The following is a 19761-nucleotide window of genomic DNA, read 5'->3' as shown; positions in this document are numbered from 1 at the left end:
ACGTACTTGCAATTCCCCTGGTGTTGCGGGTGCTCATGGGCGGCGGTAATCACTTACCATCAGGTGAGCCGCATGCTCGTTTGTTCCCGGGGTTTAAAAAAAAATATTTGGTAGTAAAATACTACCATGTCTCAACTCATTGAGACAACAACTCTATAGAATATTTAGAAATAAAATTGCATCAATATTAATTTTTCTTTATTCAATATAATTTTTAAATTTCCTTAAACTAAATAGTAAAAAATATAATACCTAAATTAATTATTTTAATAGTTTAAATGTATTTTTTATTATAATATAAATATATTAGGTATTTTTTATCTCTCTCTTAAACATTAGTTGTCTGTGGTCATAGACTGTATATTTTTTGTTTCTGCGTACATTTGAATGTATTAGTTTCCATCATTAAAAATAAAAAAAAATCCAGGAAGAAATGCAATTTTTTGTGTATCTATTCATAGGTACTCAAAAACTACTTAACCGATATTAATAATGATTTCACATATATAGAAAATTATATTATCAACAAGAAACCCTATAATAATTGCAATCGAGAGACGGTGAAGCACTTTCTAGTAAACTCGTAATTTTTTGCATAATAAAGAGACCTTTTGTTGGCCGCAGCTGACTTTATAGCTTCACCGGACGATAGCGGGCGAGTGTAGGTGGCACTCCAAATGGAAGGACTTATGGAATAGCTTAAGGCTAACTCCCGCCTGATGGGTACGATTGAGGGCTAGACCGTTCGAACCTCGGCTCAGGCCGTAACTTTGATCCACGTTTGAATTGGATGGGGGATTGATTGGAGAATAGAGAGATCTTTATATAAAAAAAAACCATAGTAGTTCTTTATATACCAGAGTTGCTGCAAGAGAATTATCTGTTCTGGAAACTGTCAAACATTTACATATCTTTAATAATTCCCAAATCAATGCAAAAATACATATGTTTTCAAACGAAGATGAAATGTCCGTATTATATAAACGGGCTAAGGTACCATGGTAATTTATTTTAGAGCTCCCAATATGATATTTCCTAATCTGGATTATAATTATACAATTATCATGGCCACGGGTCGACCAGTAACCAAGATTTTTGTAAATAAATTAACGGAATGTTTACTATGATAATATTTTATTGAATTATGTATTATTTTGTTTAATTCTGCTACGATATGAATATTCGCTGATGAGACCTGACCACTGCTACCGGAAACATTAAGAACTTTATTGGTGATCCAATTCCGACAGTTATCTGATCTTCACCTATATTGCGATATGTGTTTCGCTTCTAAACGGGGCATCAGATATTTAATAGAGCTATATATCTTGGAAGCCTAATGTGGACTGTTGGGCGACCAGAACGACAAGTCACGTATGTCGTAGTCTGGTCGCAATAGATGTAGATCTACTAACGGTCGAAATTTGATCACAGATTTTAGAAGACCTCGACGCTTCTAATAGTGTGGTCAATTTTCCGCACTGAATATTTGTGATCTCACACATGCTAAAGGCAGGAATTAAACAAAATAATATAAATTATCACGGTATAAATTGTATACAACTTTGAAAATACTTTAAAACAATCATGACATGTCCTAATTGACAAAGAATTCTACAATTTACTACTTAATAAACATAGACAAGTGGCTGTAAATATCTCAGTTCAGAAGACAATTTGGATTCATCTTTAGCGAGTTCGGTGACCATTTCTCTAGCTCGGTTGTTGGCGTAGTCGTGCGCGCAGTCCTTCCGGTCCACCATCTTGGAGAGGGCCATGCTAAGCTGAGCGCGTGCTCCGCCACTTGATGACGCCGCAAGTGATTGCATCACTGATGGTGAGAAACCCTGGAATTGAAAAGGTACTTCTATGTAACAGGATTGAGAGACAAACAGAGCATACGATGAAATGTGGCAACATGAAGAGTAAGTGGTAACAGTAGATTCTGAAGACTAAACTGTTTTAATTTAATAGTATAACAGCAAACTATGAAATGGGATAACATGAAGAAGTAGTATCTGTAGATTCTGAAGAGTAAAGTGTTCTAATCTAAGAGTATAAGATATAGAGTCAGTATAATGAATAAATGAGCTTTGAAATTTCAGTACTGATCAAATTAAACAAAAAATCATTTATTGACGTAGGACATTTTACCTCCTTAAAAACGTCAAGTATTTTTGTATTAATATATTTTTCCCAACCATCGTATCGAAATATAGACATATCGTATCGATATGTCTATATTTCGTGAGTTTATTAGAATCTAATGTGGCGGATAGTCTACCAAGTCTCAATTATTAAATTGATATGATACCAGTGTTCCCATCACCGTAGAATCAGCGTGTAATAAATTGTTACACAATTTATTTTTCCATATTTGAATTCTTTGACCTTAGGTCCGAATCTATAAGAATATTTCTTAAGACTTACCACATAATCAGACAATTTTTGTCTCTTTGCTTCTCTGCTCAACAGGTCATATAATAGCAGCAGTCTCAAATTGGACGATGACAGCTTACCACCTGAACCTTTCTGTGGTCCAGCTTTCAACTCGGACAACTCTATTAATCTCTCATCATCAGGGTCATTCGCCATCCGAATGATGTCTCTAACATTCTCTGATAAATATTGCAAGTTTTCATCATTAAGGTCCTCTTGAGATTTCACTTCAGTTTCGAAATGTGGTGGCAATAATGGAGCTGATGATGGATTTGGCTCCATTAGAGGTTTGATCTCCTCGTTCTGGATCGATAGAAGAGGCTCTTCAGTTCTTTTTTCTTCTGGTTCTATGACGGTATATTCAGAGTTGTACTCTATAGGGAGCAGAACGAAGCGATGTTGGCCTTTTGGGGATACTCTGTCGGAAGGTTTGGGAGGAGTTGGTGGTGCGAAGAGTCCTGGTCTGTGGAATGGTGTGGTCATCGATAATCTGTAAGGTGAATAATACAGGAATTATATTTTATTATCAATAAGTGTTATTTGGTAGGAGATATTATGTACCTAATATTAAGTGTACGGATACTAGGTAGTAAGTAGAAGTAGTATCTGTAGATTCTGAAGAGTAAAGTGTTCTAACCTAAAAGTATAAGATATATGTAGAGTCAATATAATGATTAAATGAGCTATGAAAATATTATTTTGAAATTTCAGTACTGATCAAATCAAATAAAAAAACATTGTCAATTATCGGCATTATGAATATGTATGCAACACTTGTTTTTTTTTATATTACAATTTACCCATTTTTAGCTAAGTATATTTATAAACAAGGCGTCAGGAAGCGAACCTGCCGCCGTGTCTAGGATTAATTTTTAGTTTGCAATCGGTGTTTTCAGATTTATCGATGTTTAAACATTTTGTCGCCATCGATTCTTATCAATTAGGGTAATGAAAAATACTTTATTTGCCATTCTCAGACCACTTGAATATATACACAAAATTCCATAAGAATTGGTCAATCCCTTTCGGAGAAGTTTTGTTACAAACACTTTGACTCGAGAACTTTACATATTATATATTATGCTGTCCCGGCAAACGTTGTTTAGCCTTAAAATAAAATAAAAATTAGGGGTGGACTACCCCTAACATTTAGGGGGATGAAAAATAGATGTTGGCCGATTCTCAGACCTACTCAATACGCTCACAAAATCTCATGAGAATCGGTCAAGCCGTTGCGGAGGAGTATGGGAACGAAAACTGTAACACGAGAATTTTATATATAAGATGTTATAATTGCACTAGAAATATACTAGTAAGCATGTAGTGTATAACTTGCTGGTTAAAAAGCAATAGAGTTTGAAACAGGCACTAATATTAGAAAAGATTTTTTAATGTAATGGAAACGGGAAACATACTGATGGCTGTAGAAACTTTCTCCTTAATAGTACATGCACAGTACCACGGCTGTCAAGTCACGACATTCCCTGGAAATCCTCATACATTGTCATGCCATAAGACTAAAATGTCATGACTACAACTAAACAACTTACAAAGTAAGCTTGATAGAAGTAGGAGATGATGTACCCACGCATTCGACAAAAGTGGGTCAACATCTGCTTCTTCCTTATCCCATTCATTTAGCATTACCGTAATATGTTATTCTCTTCCATTCTTCTCGTTATTCACTCCCTTTCTTGCCATATCAATCTGCACTAGCAGGCTTGCACCAGATTATGCTGGGCAGGTAGAGACACACGAGTGGTGAAGGTATTCTAAAGGTGAATGTTGATGTACGGCGGCAAAGAGCCCCTTAAACCTACACTCGAGCCACAAGTCCCGGGAACTGCTCCATCCTTACTCCATGGAATATTAAAAAGTTCGTCTCTCTCTCTTACACAGTCCATCCATCTCGTTTACAACTCTCGGGACCTGCTCGGAATATCTCTCTTTACCTTACGATCTACCCGGCAGCCTTCAGAATGAATATTATGAAGATCATTTCTATCTCTTTCACACCGACCATCCATCTCTTTTCCGAGGTTTCCCTGCCCTTATAACCATCCACATGTAACACATACTAACACCGTAATTTCAACATTTCTACGCATTACATGCCCATACCATGACAGACGATTACTCTTCAAGACGACAAAATAGTATAGTTCCAGAATTCAGAAAAAGTATATCAAGGACAGCTCCGCTGAAAGAAGAGTTGCAAGATAGAGGAAGACCATCACCTATTCAAGCCAATACCATAGTGCATAAACCATCCGTTTGGATAAATTTGGAACCCTGGGTTGATTCCCACGTACACTGGTCGACTGGTTGGTTTGGAGGTTGTAGTACTTGGTTTCACCGGCTTGGCAGTCGGTTCATCCTTGACTTCGAAGGCCATTTGGTCTGTTAGATGAGCTATGACCTGCATGGCTACTGGCAGGTATGAATCTGAGAGCTTGAGGTCTTGCTTTGCTGCTTCCACCTGGAATTTAATAGAAATATTCATGAATAAAATTAAATTGTCTTTATTTATTCTAGAGATTACGTGGTAGGGTTTTAAAAAAGACTTATCAATAATAATAATAACTCTGGACATTTTACACAGCGCCATCTAGTCCCAAGCTAAGCACAGCTCGTAATATAGGTATTATACCTTTGATATAAATACATACACACATTTTTTTAAATCCATACCTTTTATACATAGAAAACACCTAAATTACCTAAATCACACTTATGAATACAAATGTTTTGAGCGTGCAAGGAATCGTACCCGCGACCAGAAGTAAAGTGGTATACTAAACCGCTAGACCCCCAAGGGGCGTTAATAGATCATGTTTCATTAACATATAGAATACTTTTAATACGAATTCACATAAGCAACGCCGCTGGATATAACTAGTTATAAAAATGTAACGTAGCGGCACAATGTGGTATGTTCTTTTACAAATTGTTTTTTAATGAATGGACATAATCCGATTAGCCGTTGCTTCATTTAGAATTCTTTTGTTTGTGACTTTAATGATACTTTCAATTAACCCCCTTGGGGTACCACGATGTATTCACAGAAATTAAAATTACGTACACTCATGTCAAATAATTTATGTTCATATATATTTGCTGCCTAAAATACAAGTTTCTTCTTTGTTCAGGTACAGGGGAATCATTTAAATTGTAAATATTGGATGCAAAATAAATATTATTATTAATCTACTAGCTATTCCCGCGACTTCGTCCGTGTGGAATTTAACTTTATTTTTCTAAAATAAAAGTAGCCTAAAGAGCTAAAAATTGCTTTGTTCGTCTTAATTTATTTGTTTCATTAGGTACTGATAGGTTCAAATTAATACATTTACATCCTGCATCATCCCTTATTTTAACCCCATGGGGGTTGAATTTATCAAAATCCTATTTAAGCGAACGTCTTCGGCATATTAGCTCTAATCTTTAATTTCAGTTCAATCAGTCGAAAATCTAAGAAGATTTATACAAACTTTCATCCCCTATATTATCCCCTTAGGGGTGAAATTTATCAAAAATCCTTTCTTAAGGAATGCCTCATGTAAAGTCTCGGCACGCCAAATGGACTATCCAACACAAAAAAAAATTTCAATTCGAACCAGTAGTTCCTAAGATTAGCGCGTTCAAACAAACAAAAAAACTCTTCAGCTTTATATTATAAAATACTTTATACTATATAAAATACCCCGGCTTTGCACGGGTGTAAATGCATTATATATATACGTTCCTCTTGAATCACTTTATCAATTTAAAAAAAACGCTTCAAAATCCGTTGCGTAGTTGTAAAGATTTAAGCACATAGACGAACAGACAACGACAGCGACTTTGTTTTATACTATGTAATAATAATATTTTTTTTTAAATACGCCTATCATTAGGATAGGTAAAAAAAGTATTTATATCAATTATCTAGTACCCATAACACAAGTTTTGCTTACCACTGGACTAGATGGCGCTGTGTTAATTGTCCAGGGTTTTTTTTACACATATTTCAGCTGAAAGTAAGTCATATAAACCGTAAGGACTACATTTTGTCAGTCAAGACACGTATACAACGAAACAGCCACACTTTACTTCAATTACGACATAGCACATGAATTATTTATGAGTACTCTTTCGTTTCGCAGCTCCTGTGAAATTTGGTTTCAACTACATTTCACTTTTCTAACGAAATAACACGAGGAATTTCTTTAAAGAAATTCCTCATGTTTAAAGAATTTCCTTTATTCTATTCTATTAATAGAATATAATAGAAAATCATTTATTCAAGTAAACTAAAAGGTATTCAAGTACATATCTTATATATAAAATTCTCGTGTCACAGTTTTCGTTCCCATACTCCACCGAAACGGCTTGACCGATTCTCATGAAATTTTGTGAGCGTATTGAGTAGGTCTGAGAATCAGCCAACATCTATTTTTCATCCCCCAAAATGTTAGGGGTAGTCCACCCCTAAAGTTTTTTTTTAATTTAAGGCAAAATAACGTTTGCCGTCACAGCTAGTATATATATATATATATTATCTTTATGTAAATTATATTAGTATCTGTATTTTGGACATTTTATTTTTATGACATTTTTATTAAATTATTAATTGCATATTTATTGCTTAACTTATTGGGTCTAGATGGCGCTGTGTGAATTGTCCTATTTATAAACTTACATTGAGATTATTATTATTATTATTATAAAGCAAGATCTGGTGTGTTGCCTAGATTTGCCGTATGTGTGAATCATTCACTAATTTGAAAATCAAATGGTGCACTCGCCTGCACTAACGGTTTGACGGATGAGCTAGCGGCGAGTCATATTTTTTTAGGGGCACCAGTGGAGGATGATAAGGGGCGTCCATAAATTACATGAGATGTTTAAGTCTTACGCACAATATTTGTTGAAGTAGGGAACGAATACTCAAATAGTTTATTGCTATTGATCAACATATGCATCATCAACAACATATGAATTTGGATAAATATTGATCTCACACACCGCTTTACATCTCACCAGGAGGATTGTTTGGGTCTGAGTGTTTTCATGTAAACTTACAAAAAAATCTATGTATATGTAACATCTCACGTAATTTATGCGCTTAAGATGAACATGAGATTTGTATGTTTGTTCAATTTGAAAATGGTCAGTTAGCCCATCATGACAAAATTACATGAGATGTTTAAGTCTTACGTTGGAGAGGGGGGTCGCGGCAGATATCACGCATTTTTTTCTGATAGGAAGAAAAAAAAAATGATACTATTTTGGTCCATTTTGTACATCCAGATTGTACATGCTTATTACACTTATAACTTTCAGCAATATTGATTACTAGTCTTAACTAGTCGTAAATAAAAGCACGAAGCAATTTTTTTTTCTTTTTACAATAACAATCCAACGCGTTTACGTCCAAATCTCACGTGAGATTGGGGGATGGGGGAGGGGGAAGAATCACTCTATTATTAAAAAAAACCAAAATCCGTTGAGTTTTAAATATTTAATACATAGGGTAGGGACAGACAGCGACAGCGACTTTGTTTTATACTATAAGATGATCCCAGCATGAAGGTGTACATGTATGATATTTATATAAACCTTCCTCTAGAATCAAATTCTATTAAAAAAAACCGCTTCAAAATCCGTTGCGTAGTTTTAAAGAATTAAGCATACATAGGGACGGACAGACAGCGACAGCGACTTTGTTTTATACTATACTAGCTACTCATCCCAGCTTCGTATGGGTGTACATGTATGATATATATATAAACCTTCCTCTAGAATCACTCTATCTATTAAAAAAAACCGCTTCAAAATCCGTTGCGTAGTTTTAAATATTTAATACATAGGGTAGGGACAGACAGCGACAGCGACTTTGTTTTATACTATACTAGCTACTCATCCCAGCTTCGCACGGGTGTACATGTATGATATATATAAATCTTCCACTAGAATCACTCTGTCTATTAAAAAAAACCGCTTGGAAATCCGTTACGTAGTTTTAAAGATTTAATACTTAGGATAGAGAAACAACGACAGCGACTTTGTTTTATACTATACTATATCATCCCAGCATCGTACGGGTGTACATGTATGATATATATATAAACCTTCCTCTAGAATCACTCTGTCTATTAAAAAAAACCGCTTGGAAATCCGTTACGTAGTTTTAAAGATTTAATACTTAGGATAGGGAGAAACAACGACAGCGACTTTGTTTTATACTATACTAGCTACTCATCCCAGCTTCGCACGGGTGTACATGTATGATATATATAAATCTTCCACTAGAATCACTCTGTCTATTAAAAAAAACCGCTTGGAAATCCGTTACGTAGTTTTAAAGATTTAATACTTAGGATAGGGAGAAACAACGACAGCGACTTTGTTTTATACTATACTAGCTACTCATCCCAGCTTCGTATGGGTGTACATGTATGATATATATATAAACCTTCCTCTAGAATCACTCTGTCTATTAAAAAAAACCGCTTCAAAATCCGTTGCGTAGTTTTAAAGAATTAAGCATACATAGGGACGGACAGACAGCGACAGCGACTTTGTTTTATACTATGTAATGATATAAAAACACAATTCTATCTACTTAATTATGTCTAATTTATTTATTTCAATATTATATATTATTATAATATATTAATTTAAATTTATTACTAGTATTTACATAACCTAATTGTACAACTAAAAACCTAAAATTAAAAAGCTTAAAAAATATATATAATATGATGACTACATACATAATAATACATACAATACACAATTACATAGAAAACATCAAGAACAATACAATTTTACTCATGAATACATATCTTTGCATTGTAAGAGAAATCAAATCCATGACTAAGAGATAGTAGAACAGTGTGCTAATTCGCCAGGCCACAGAGTGCGTCTCTGCTTAATAGTTCTATGCTCAAACACTAGATGGCGCTGTACAAAACTAAAACTCGATTACGTTTCGTTTTGTGTGAAAGGTAAATACTCTTGGATACCATGATGGAGTTGTATCCTGTAATTTTTACTGCTTATTAATAATTTGTTGTACTCCTCACTACATATTTATATGTAGTTGAGTGAGTTTATAAATATATAAATATAATATATATATAATATAAAAAAAATATAAATGATTCTATATCGTGGTATAACATCACTAAACCAAACATTTTTTGATATATGCAAATAACCAAATTAGTATTATTGGGAAAAATTAAAAAATCTTTAATAATCTTTTTTTCTATACATTGGATAAAATATATTTTTTATTCTGAAGTGAATGACCGATTCTATAATTTTTTTTTTGTTTAGATGTATGGAAATTATCACATTAGGCGTAATTGTCAGATAGGGAAATAAAAATAGTGAATTGAGGCTAGGGTGTCTGATCCACAAGTCATCCCATATGTTAAATTCCAGGCTTTTCACTTGGAATAATTTACACACACTCTTTTTTTTACAGATTTTGTCTTAATCTCTGGTTCTACAACTAATACTATAGGGATACGTAGAAATAGAAAGGTGACGATACATTAGATAAAAATATATTCTTCATTTTGTAGTGAATAACGGATTTACCTATCTATTTAGTTATTTTATATGGCTTACTCTTATTTCAGATCACAGGAAAGAAAAATCATTATTAAAATAAATATTTATTGTATAATAAATAATTTTATATTTACATAACATCTTAAATATGTAATTCTGAACAACATTATCTAAATGAGCAACATGCAAGTTTCAAGCTCATTCTTCTTAATGAGTCTGTTTTCCGAATGAGCGGTAGAATAGAAAAATATATAACTATTTATCAAAAGTCTTTCTATTACGGTTATTTTAATAAAGATTATGTATAAGTCAATAGGTCTTTTATGGGAATAGGTATAAAAATTTACAATAAGATACCAAAGGATATGTTGGAATTACCCTTAAATAAATTCAAAACTTCTGTTAAATCATATTTACTGAGCAAAGCCTATTACTCACTAAACGATTACTTGAATGACGAGCGTGCATGGCAATAGTTTTCATGTTCGGGATTTTCATTTAATGTTAGACATAGACACCTATATAAATACCTATACATTGTAAAAACAGGATTTAAAAAAAAAAGTAATTCAATTGAGTTTCTTGCCAGTTCTTCTCAATTGGATCTATATACCGAACTGGACGGTAGGGAAAAAAAAATTGTAATGTAAAAACTTGACGTTCATAAGCGGCTGAAATGTCCTACATGAATAAATGATTTTTTCAATTTTGAATTTGAAAGGGATGAAAGTTCATACCAACGAAATAAGACAACAAAATAAAAGTAAAAAAAACAATCTTACCAGAGTCAACTTGGCTAGTTGCAGGAGCAACACCGTGAACATTATATACCGAAACATCTTGGTTATCTGTAAAAAAATGGAATGAATGAATGAAATTCTATTTATTCAAACAATAAATGTTATTGTAACTGACAGACATACTTACACTTAAATATATCTATCGAAAATTAAATGAAATGAAATATATTTATTTGCATGAAATCATTACATAGTATAAAACAAAGTCGCTGTCGCTGTCTTTTTTAAATAGACAGAGTGATCAAAGAGGAAGGTTTACACGTATAATAATACATGTACACTCAAGCGACGCCGGGGCGAGTAGCTAGTCATAATATAAAACAAAGTCGCTGCCGCTGTCTGTCCCTATGTATGCTTAAATCTTTAAAACTACGCAACGGATTTTGAAGCGGTTTTTTTAATAGATAGAGTGATTCAAGAGGAAGGTTTATATGTATAATACATGTACACCCGGAAGAAGCCGGGGCGAGTAGCTAGTGTGGTATAAATATTAAAAGAATGTCTTTAAATAATTGTCCAAATATTTCGCCATTTTTTGGCATGCAAAATTATAAGCACTTTATATATATAATAATAATCTTTATTTAATTCAGACGTATCATTATAATATTAATTATACAATAGGTACACTTTCTAGACAATAAATCCTTTCCGTATTTATGTGTAGTCCTGGCTTCTGAACTAGCATTAGACGTATGACATAAGCCAGAATAACTTTATGAATAAATATTGATTATCTTCTTCTTCTAAATATATATAACTCAAAGGTGACTGACATAGTGATCTATCAACGCAGAGCCCAAACCACGGGACGGATCGGGCTGAAATTTGACATGCAGGTAGATGTTATGACGTAGGCATCCGCTAAGAAAGGATTTTGATTAATTTTATCCCCAATGGGATAAAATAGGGGATTAAAGTTCGTATGAAACTTTGTCAATTTTAAACCGATCGGGCTGAGACTTTGTATGCATAAAGCTACTATGAGGTAGGCCTCCCCTAAAAAAGGATTTTGATAAATTCCACCCCAAACGGGATAAATTAACGCGAGCATGCCGCGGGCAAAAGCTAGTCAATAATAAAATAAATTACAATAACAAAGAAAATCGTCATCCTTGATGATTTTTTAAATTCGTTCATATAAAAATCACAATTTTTGTAATTAGGACTTTTTTTATGGATGATAATGGAATGGTGCACCCGCCTGCGCTAACGGTTTAAGCTGACGGGCACCAGTGGAGGATGATAAGATGAACATGAGGTAAGGTCAGTTAGCCCATCGTGACAAATTCACCAGGAATTTATCACGATGGTTTCCAGAGGGAACCGGGTGGAGGTGGACCTGACATGGTACATTACCAGCAATGGGGATATACGTCCACATTACTAACAATCCGCTATCCCCTATTATTGAGACTTGATGATTTGGGACTAGATGATGCTGTGTGAGTGTCTTTTAATATTATTATTATAATTACTGCAAGCAAGCTAATAAAAAAATGAATTTCCATTCGAGTCTTGTCATTCATAAAAATCTTATATAAATTTTATAAAAATCTTGACTTTTATAAAAGACAGAAATGTCAAATCAAATCAAATCAAATCCAGGACACTTTAGCCGCTTATGAACGAAAATTTTTTTATATTATATTTTTTTGTCATAGATATATTTAGAAAGTTTTTTGTATGTAATAAAAAAAAATATTTTTAAATATCTTTAACAGTTGTTTAGTAGTACCTATTCAAAGGTTTTGCTTAAATTGGAATTAGTTGGCGATGTGTTCAAGATTATTACTATACTAGCTGCACCCGCGCCTTCGTCCGCGTGGAATTTTATTTTTGTATAATAAAAGAAATTTTCTTAAATAAGACTAGCCTAAGTTACTCCTTATTATATCAGCTACCTGCCAAAAAGTCCCGTCAAAATCGGTCTAGCCATTTCAGAGATTAGCCGGAACAAACAGACAGAGAAAAATTGTAAAAGATGTCATTTTTGTGTATGTACCATATTTATATTCATATGCATGTAAAAAGCGGTTAGTTCAATATTACAAACAGACACTCCAATTTTATTTATATGTATAGATGTATAGATTAAACTAAAATGAACTTACAAACTCGAATATAACCTATATACAGTATGCAGTTCTATTACTCTTATTAAATGCGTGATTGAAATCGAACCTGGGCTATTCGGTGAACATAACGGTAAACACAGTCTTGTTTCTTGAACCTGTACGGTATTTGGGGCATATTGTGTGTATCTTTACTATTGGATTATTATATGTATATTTATATTTGACCCAAAAATTAGTGTTGGTTGGTAGTTTGTATTCACACGTTTCGACTTGTAAGCCGAGTCACTGGGGTCCCTAAAATATGGTCGAGCGCAATGGTGGCTGGCTCATCCGTCATACTCGTGAACGGGTGCTGCTTGTGTGGACTGGTCTGCTCTAATCACTATGACTTATTTTCTCTTATTAATTGTTTAACCAGTTGTTGTATATTGAATGTTTTTTTCTATTTTATTATTTCATTGAATTAGTGATAATCGGTGGTTTGTATTCACACACTTAAACTTAAATTGTAAGTAAGAATAAATTATTTTAAAGAGCAACACACAAGTTTCTTGCTCGTTCTTCTTGTGATGAGACAGCTTTCCGAACGAGTGGTAGATAAAAAACAAATTGCTATGACTGTTCATAAGTGCTTAAATTAAGTATATTTGAATAAATGATTTTCTATTCTATTCTATTCTATTTCTATTATACTAGTGCCGCGTTCATACTTCACCAGGAATCTATAATATCAACGTAATAAAACCCACAATTCCTCTTGAATCACTCTTTAAAAAAAACGCTTCAAAATCCGTTGCGTAGTTTTAAAGATTTAAGCACACATAGGGACGGACAGACAGCGACAGCGACTTTGTTTTACACTATTGTTATATTACATATAATAGTTTCTATAATAAATATACAGAGTTGTATAGTAGATATATTTATAACTAGCTGTACACGCGACTTCGTCCGCGTGGATGTTAACTTTATTTTTCTAAAATAAAAGTAGCTTAAGTTACTCCTTATTACATCAGCTACCTGCCAAAAGAAGTCCCGTCAAAATCGGTCCAGCCATTTCAGAGATTAGACGGAACAAACAGACAACATTGTAAAAAATATTATTTTGGTGTATGTACCGTAATTACATTCCAAGTAATAAAAAATGGTTATTTCAATATTACAAACAGACACTCCAATTTTATTTATATGTATAAGTTATGCTTATATAGGTGTCTATGTGTAACATTAAATGAAAATCACGTTTGTCATTCAAGTAATCGTTTAGTGAGTAATGAACTACGCTCAATAAATATTATTTAACAGATGTTTTAAATTTAAAGATAATTGTAATTTATCCTTTGGTATCTTATTATATAAATTTTATATCCATTCCCATAAAAGGTTTAAAAGAAATGATAAAGAATAGAGAAAGATAGAGATCACACATATGTCTTACAGAATCCATCCATCTTTTTTGGGTCGTCCACTCCTTTCTCCATATAAGATTGACGACCTCGGTGGTCTAGCGGTCTAGCACACCGCTTTACGTCCGATGGTCGCGGGTTCGATTCCTCGCACGGCACAAACATTTGTATTCATGAGTATGATTGTATCGGTCTGGGTATTTTCTATGTATAATATGTATGTATTTACGAAAAAAAATCTATGTATTTGTATCAGTTGTCTAGTACCCATAACACAAGCTTTAGCTAACTTGGGTCTAGATGGCGCTGTGTGAATTGTCCTGAGATTATTATTATTATGAAGAAAAAAACCTAAAATAATTTATAACCTATAACTTTTATAGCCTTTTTACGTGTACAAAGCCAGGGCACGTTGACTAGTATAATAAAATGTGGTATCGTCATACTCGCATACACTCACACATCCTCATGAATACATTTTAAGGAGTCAATAAACTCATGACGCTCAAAGATTCAACGCAAATTTTACACGAAACAAACAAACAGACCGCTTTCTGACAATTTTAAGATATAAATTTATAATAATAAATGTATTTTCTCTGATATTTCGACTTAAATCTGAAACCGATTTTATGATTCTTTTTGCAGTTGTTGCATGATAAATAAACCATAAAAAAAGAAGATTCTGAATTGTAAAATATATATTTAGATATCTATAAAAAATCTCTATAAATTTTATGACTGTTTTTGCAACTGTTGTATGTTAAATAAACTGTCAAAAAAAGGTAAAAGGTAAAAAATATTTCAACAGTATGATTCTTTTTGTATTACAATTGAATTCGAAATATATAAATAGGTTTTCAACTAGTAAATATTTATTTAGATATCTATAAAAAATCTATATGTATTTCATTTGTATGATTCTTTTTTTAATATATTGATTTATAATTATTACGATTGGATTTGATAGTAATAGAAATAATCTTTATGCAAATAAACTTCGTTTTTATTTGAATCTATGTCTAGTGCAGCCTAGTCGAAACATCGATATAGGTAAATACCTTTATCTATACATCTATACATATATATAAAATTGGAGTGTCTGTTTGTAATATTGAAATAACCGTTTTTTACTACATGCATATGAATATAAATACGGTACATACACCAAAATAACATTTTTTACAATTTTTGTCTGTCTGGCTGTTTGTTCCGGCTGATCTCTGAAATGGCTGGACCGATTTTGACGGGACTTTTATTGGCAGGTAGCTAATCTAATAAGGAGTAACTTAGGCTACTTTTATTTTAGAAAAATAAAGTTAAATTCCACTCGGACGAATACTAAAAGTAAAACTTTAAAAATAAGCACCTTTTTTAATTTCTTTTTAAATTTAGGGTATTTTTTTTTAATTTATTTAATAAAGATAATTGTACAGCTGTTTTTATACATTGACTCGCCAAACTGTAGAACAGTTTGTTGGCAAGATATCGCTCAGTTTTTTTTTTAAATACTACTGTACTGTACTTTTGTACCAAGCACTTTTGAATGGTCATAATTTTTTATTCCACCACTCATTGGGAACAGACTTATCACAAGAATAACGAGCAAGTAACTTGCATTGCACAGCATCTTAGTCTCTAAATGGCAACGACATTTAATAATACATACATTACAATGCATTTCCACTGACCGTGATGCTGGTAAGTGGTAAATTTACCATCTGATAGTAGTTATCATTCCAGTCATAAAAAAAAAACGGGAAAAATATATGTAATTTTAAAAAACTAAATAATAATAATAATAATCATAATCCTTCTCCAGAAAGCTGTAATATTAAGCACTTGTAGAATAAACGCAAATTTTTGTCTTCCACTTAAAAATTTTCCATCCTCATCATTCATAATTTATACCGTCATTGTTTGGTGATTTTTACCCGCAATGATCAGTCTATTACCTCATCAAAGGGAGATATATAATATATATAAAGAAATAATAATAATAATCTTTATTTGTGTCAAACAAAAACTTTTCACACAATACAACTGTTGCCCATACAATAATATAATTTAAAACTAATGAGTGTACTAACTCAGTGTACTTCAATATTTAATTACATTGATTGGTTAATTATATACAATACTAAGTGATTATGAAATTCCTTGCGACTCCGTCTGTGTGTAATTTAACTTTATTTTTCTAAAATCAAAGTAGCCTAAGTTACTTATTAAATCAGCTACCTGCCAAAAAAAGTCCCGTCAAAATCGGTCCAGCCATTTCAGAGATTAGCCGGAACAAACAGACAGACAGACAGACAAAAATTAAAAAAAATGTTATTTTGGTGTATGTACCCTATTTATATTCATATGCATGTAGTAAAACACATGGATTTTTAATATTACAAACAGACACTCAAATTTTCTTTATATGTATAGATATGGAACATTTGTTTTAAGGGTAATCATTATATAGTATAAAACAAAGTCGCTGTCGCTGTCTGTCCGTCCCTATGTATGCATAAATCTTTAAAACTACGCAACGGATTTTGAAGCGGTTTTTTAAATAGATAGAGTGATTCAAGAGGAAGGTTTATATGTAAAATACATATACACCCGTGCGAAACCGGGGCGAGTAGCCAGTAATATATATAATAGAGCACACCTACATCAAACAAGTTAAGGAAAAAGTTGGAGTTTGTCATATCAACAGTTAATACTGATAGAAGATCGTGGAAGATTGAGGGAGCTCCACCGACAAGAGCACAGCTCTTAAATTATGAATGAATGATATAAAAAAAACACATACCTTTTTTTTAAATGAATACAACTGAGATACGAGGTGAGACACGATCAAGCGGCTGCGCGTGCGCCGCCATACTGCCGCAGCATCCTTTGAGGATAGTGACCTGGCGTTGGATCTATATAGAGTCGCCAGTTCGATTTAGGAACCTGTTTAATATGAGATATATTTATGACTGGCTGTACTCGCGATTTCGTCCGCGTGGATTTTAACTTTATTTTTCTAAAATTAACTAAGTTACTCATTATTACATTAGCTACCTGCCAATAAAAGTTCCGTCAAAATCGGTCCAGTCATTTCAGAGATTAACAAACAGACAGACAGACCAGAATTGTAAAAATTGTTATTTTGGTGTATGTACCGTATTTATATTCATATGCATGTAGTAAAAAACGGTTATTGCAATATTACAAACAGACAATCTGAATATAAATGCGGTACATACTATACTAAAATAACATTTTTTACAATTTTTGTCTGTCTGTTTGTTTGTTCCGGCTAATCTCTAAAACGGCTGGACCGATTTTGACAGAAATTTTTTGGCACGTAGCTGATGTAATAAGGAGTAACTTAGACTACTGTTATTTTAGAAAAAATGTTTTATTTTAGAAAAATAAAGTTAAATCCCACGCGCACGAAGTCGCAAGTACAGCTAGTAATTAATACACACAATTTTACCTCCACGCGGTTCCCCCTGGTAATCATCGTGATAAATTCCTGGTGAATTTGTCACGATGGGCTAACTGACCTGACCTCATGCTCATCTTATCATCCTCCACTGGTGCCTCACCAGCGTAAACCGTTAGCGCAGACGGATGCATCTTATTATTATCATTCATAAAAAAATACACATTTAATTTAGGAGGTATTAACTGCTCTTAAACACCCAAACAAGACAAGGTCGTGAAACAAGATTTTTGTACGTTATCTGCTTGATAAACATGGTGCTTATATGGTTGATGGCAGCTGATCACCATTTCTAATTAAAATACATGTACCTTCACGACTGTGATCACAGAATGGGTAGACAGAGGTAATATCAACTCTCGACATCGTGTTAGGACCAATGAGCTTAGTTCTATGGAGTGGTAACACAAAGGTAGGTCTAGCGGTTTAGGACACTGCCTTATACTGTCGCGGGTTCGATTCCTCGCACGGCACATATGTATTCATGACTAAGATTGTTTGTACCTGTCTGGGTATTTTCTATGTATAATATGGATGTATTTACGAAATCGAGGCGAGGAATCTAATAATAATATAATAATAATAATAATCTCAGGACAATTCACACAGCGCCATCTAGACCCAAGTTAAGCTAGCTAAAGCTTGTGTTATGGGTCCTAGACAACTGATACATATACATAGATTTTTTTTTTGTAAATACATACATATTATACATAGAAAATACCCAGACCGATACAAACAACAATACTCATGAATACAAATATTTGTGCCGTGCGAGGAATCGAACCCGCGACCATCGGTCGTAAAGCGGTAGACTAAACCGCTAGACCACCGAGGTCGTCGTAATTCAACTTCTAATATAAGGGGGAAGGGGATTGTTAGTAATGTGGACTCATGACCCCATTACTAGCAATGCACCATATCAGGTTGACCTCCACGTGGTTCCCCCTGGAAATCATTGTGATAAATTCCTAGTGAATTTGTCACGATGAGCTAACTGACCTGACCTCATGCTCATTTTATCATCCTCCACTGGCGCCCCGCCAGCGTAAACCGTTAGCGCAGGCGGGTGCACCATACCATTATCTTCCATAAAAAATAAAAAAATAAAAACTTCTAATATAATATTTATTAATATTTAAATAAGGAAATAGAAATAAACTATAAGCACTTTTGAATAGTCTCATTGTTTTATTCTACCGCTCATTCCGAATGCAGACTCATCGCAAGAAGGAAAAGTTGCAAGCTTGGCGTTGGCAAGTAAATATTTTTTTATAACACAGAGGACAAACGAGTATGCGGCTGACCTGATGGTAAGTGATTACCGCCCATGAGCACCCGCAACACCAGGGGAATTGCAAGTACGTTGTCGGCCTTTTAAAAAGGAATAAGCTCTTTTCTTGAAGGTTTCAATATCGTATCGGTTCGGAAATACCATTGCTGGAAGGTGATTCCACAATGTGGTTGTGCGAGGCAAAAAGTTTCTAGAAAACCTCACTGTGGAGGACCGCCATTCATCCAGATGTTGAAATATATTCTAAAACATCTAAATGTACCTTGTAACCGGTGTAATGGTATTTTGTAATGCTCAAACTGTTGTTCTTGTAACATAGATGACTACCACTTTCCAATTGGTGGTCATTTGACTGTTTACCATTCCGGTCACATAAAAAAAACTACAATTTTACATTTAACGTATGCGGTGTTGTTATATACATTCATTGTTATGCAAATGCGAAACTTCGCTTACTTTGGCCTCGGTGGTTTAGTGGTTAAGTACAGCGTTGCACTTCCGATGGTCGCAGGTTCCGTTCCTTGCACGGTATAAACATTTTAGTCTCGACTGGACTCTTTTTTTTATAACACAGAGGACAAACGAGCATACTGCTCACCTGATGGTAGATTTAAATATTTTTTGGAACTTTACCGTTGAAATATGTAAATACAAACTACCAATATAAAAAAATATATATTTTGTAATTATAGAG

The 19761-nt window shown here is 33.5% G+C and overlaps 1 protein-coding gene across 1 annotated transcript; it reads right to left on the bottom strand.

The window, feature by feature from the left end:
* Positions 1-218: 218 nt before the first annotated feature.
* LOC131848841 (uncharacterized) lies at positions 219-17164 on the bottom strand. The gene is made up of 5 exons (XM_059198786.1): positions 17093-17164; positions 10788-10853; positions 4752-4918; positions 2431-2929; positions 219-1847 (listed from the first exon to the last, which is right to left on the bottom strand). Exons 2-5 carry the CDS (start codon positions 10842-10844, stop codon positions 1629-1631), a joined length of 942 nt encoding a protein of 313 aa, XP_059054769.1. The 5' UTR covers positions 10845-10853; positions 17093-17164; the 3' UTR covers positions 219-1628.
* Positions 17165-19761: the final 2597 nt, after the last annotated feature.

The sequence above is a fragment of the Achroia grisella genome, unplaced genomic scaffold, assembly GCF_030625045.1.
Source record: "Achroia grisella isolate CSIRO2021 unplaced genomic scaffold, CSIRO_AGI_Agris_v1 utg598, whole genome shotgun sequence".
Classification (NCBI taxonomy): Eukaryota; Metazoa; Arthropoda; class Insecta; order Lepidoptera; family Pyralidae; genus Achroia; species Achroia grisella.
This window is presented reverse-complemented; position numbering and strand designations above follow the sequence as displayed.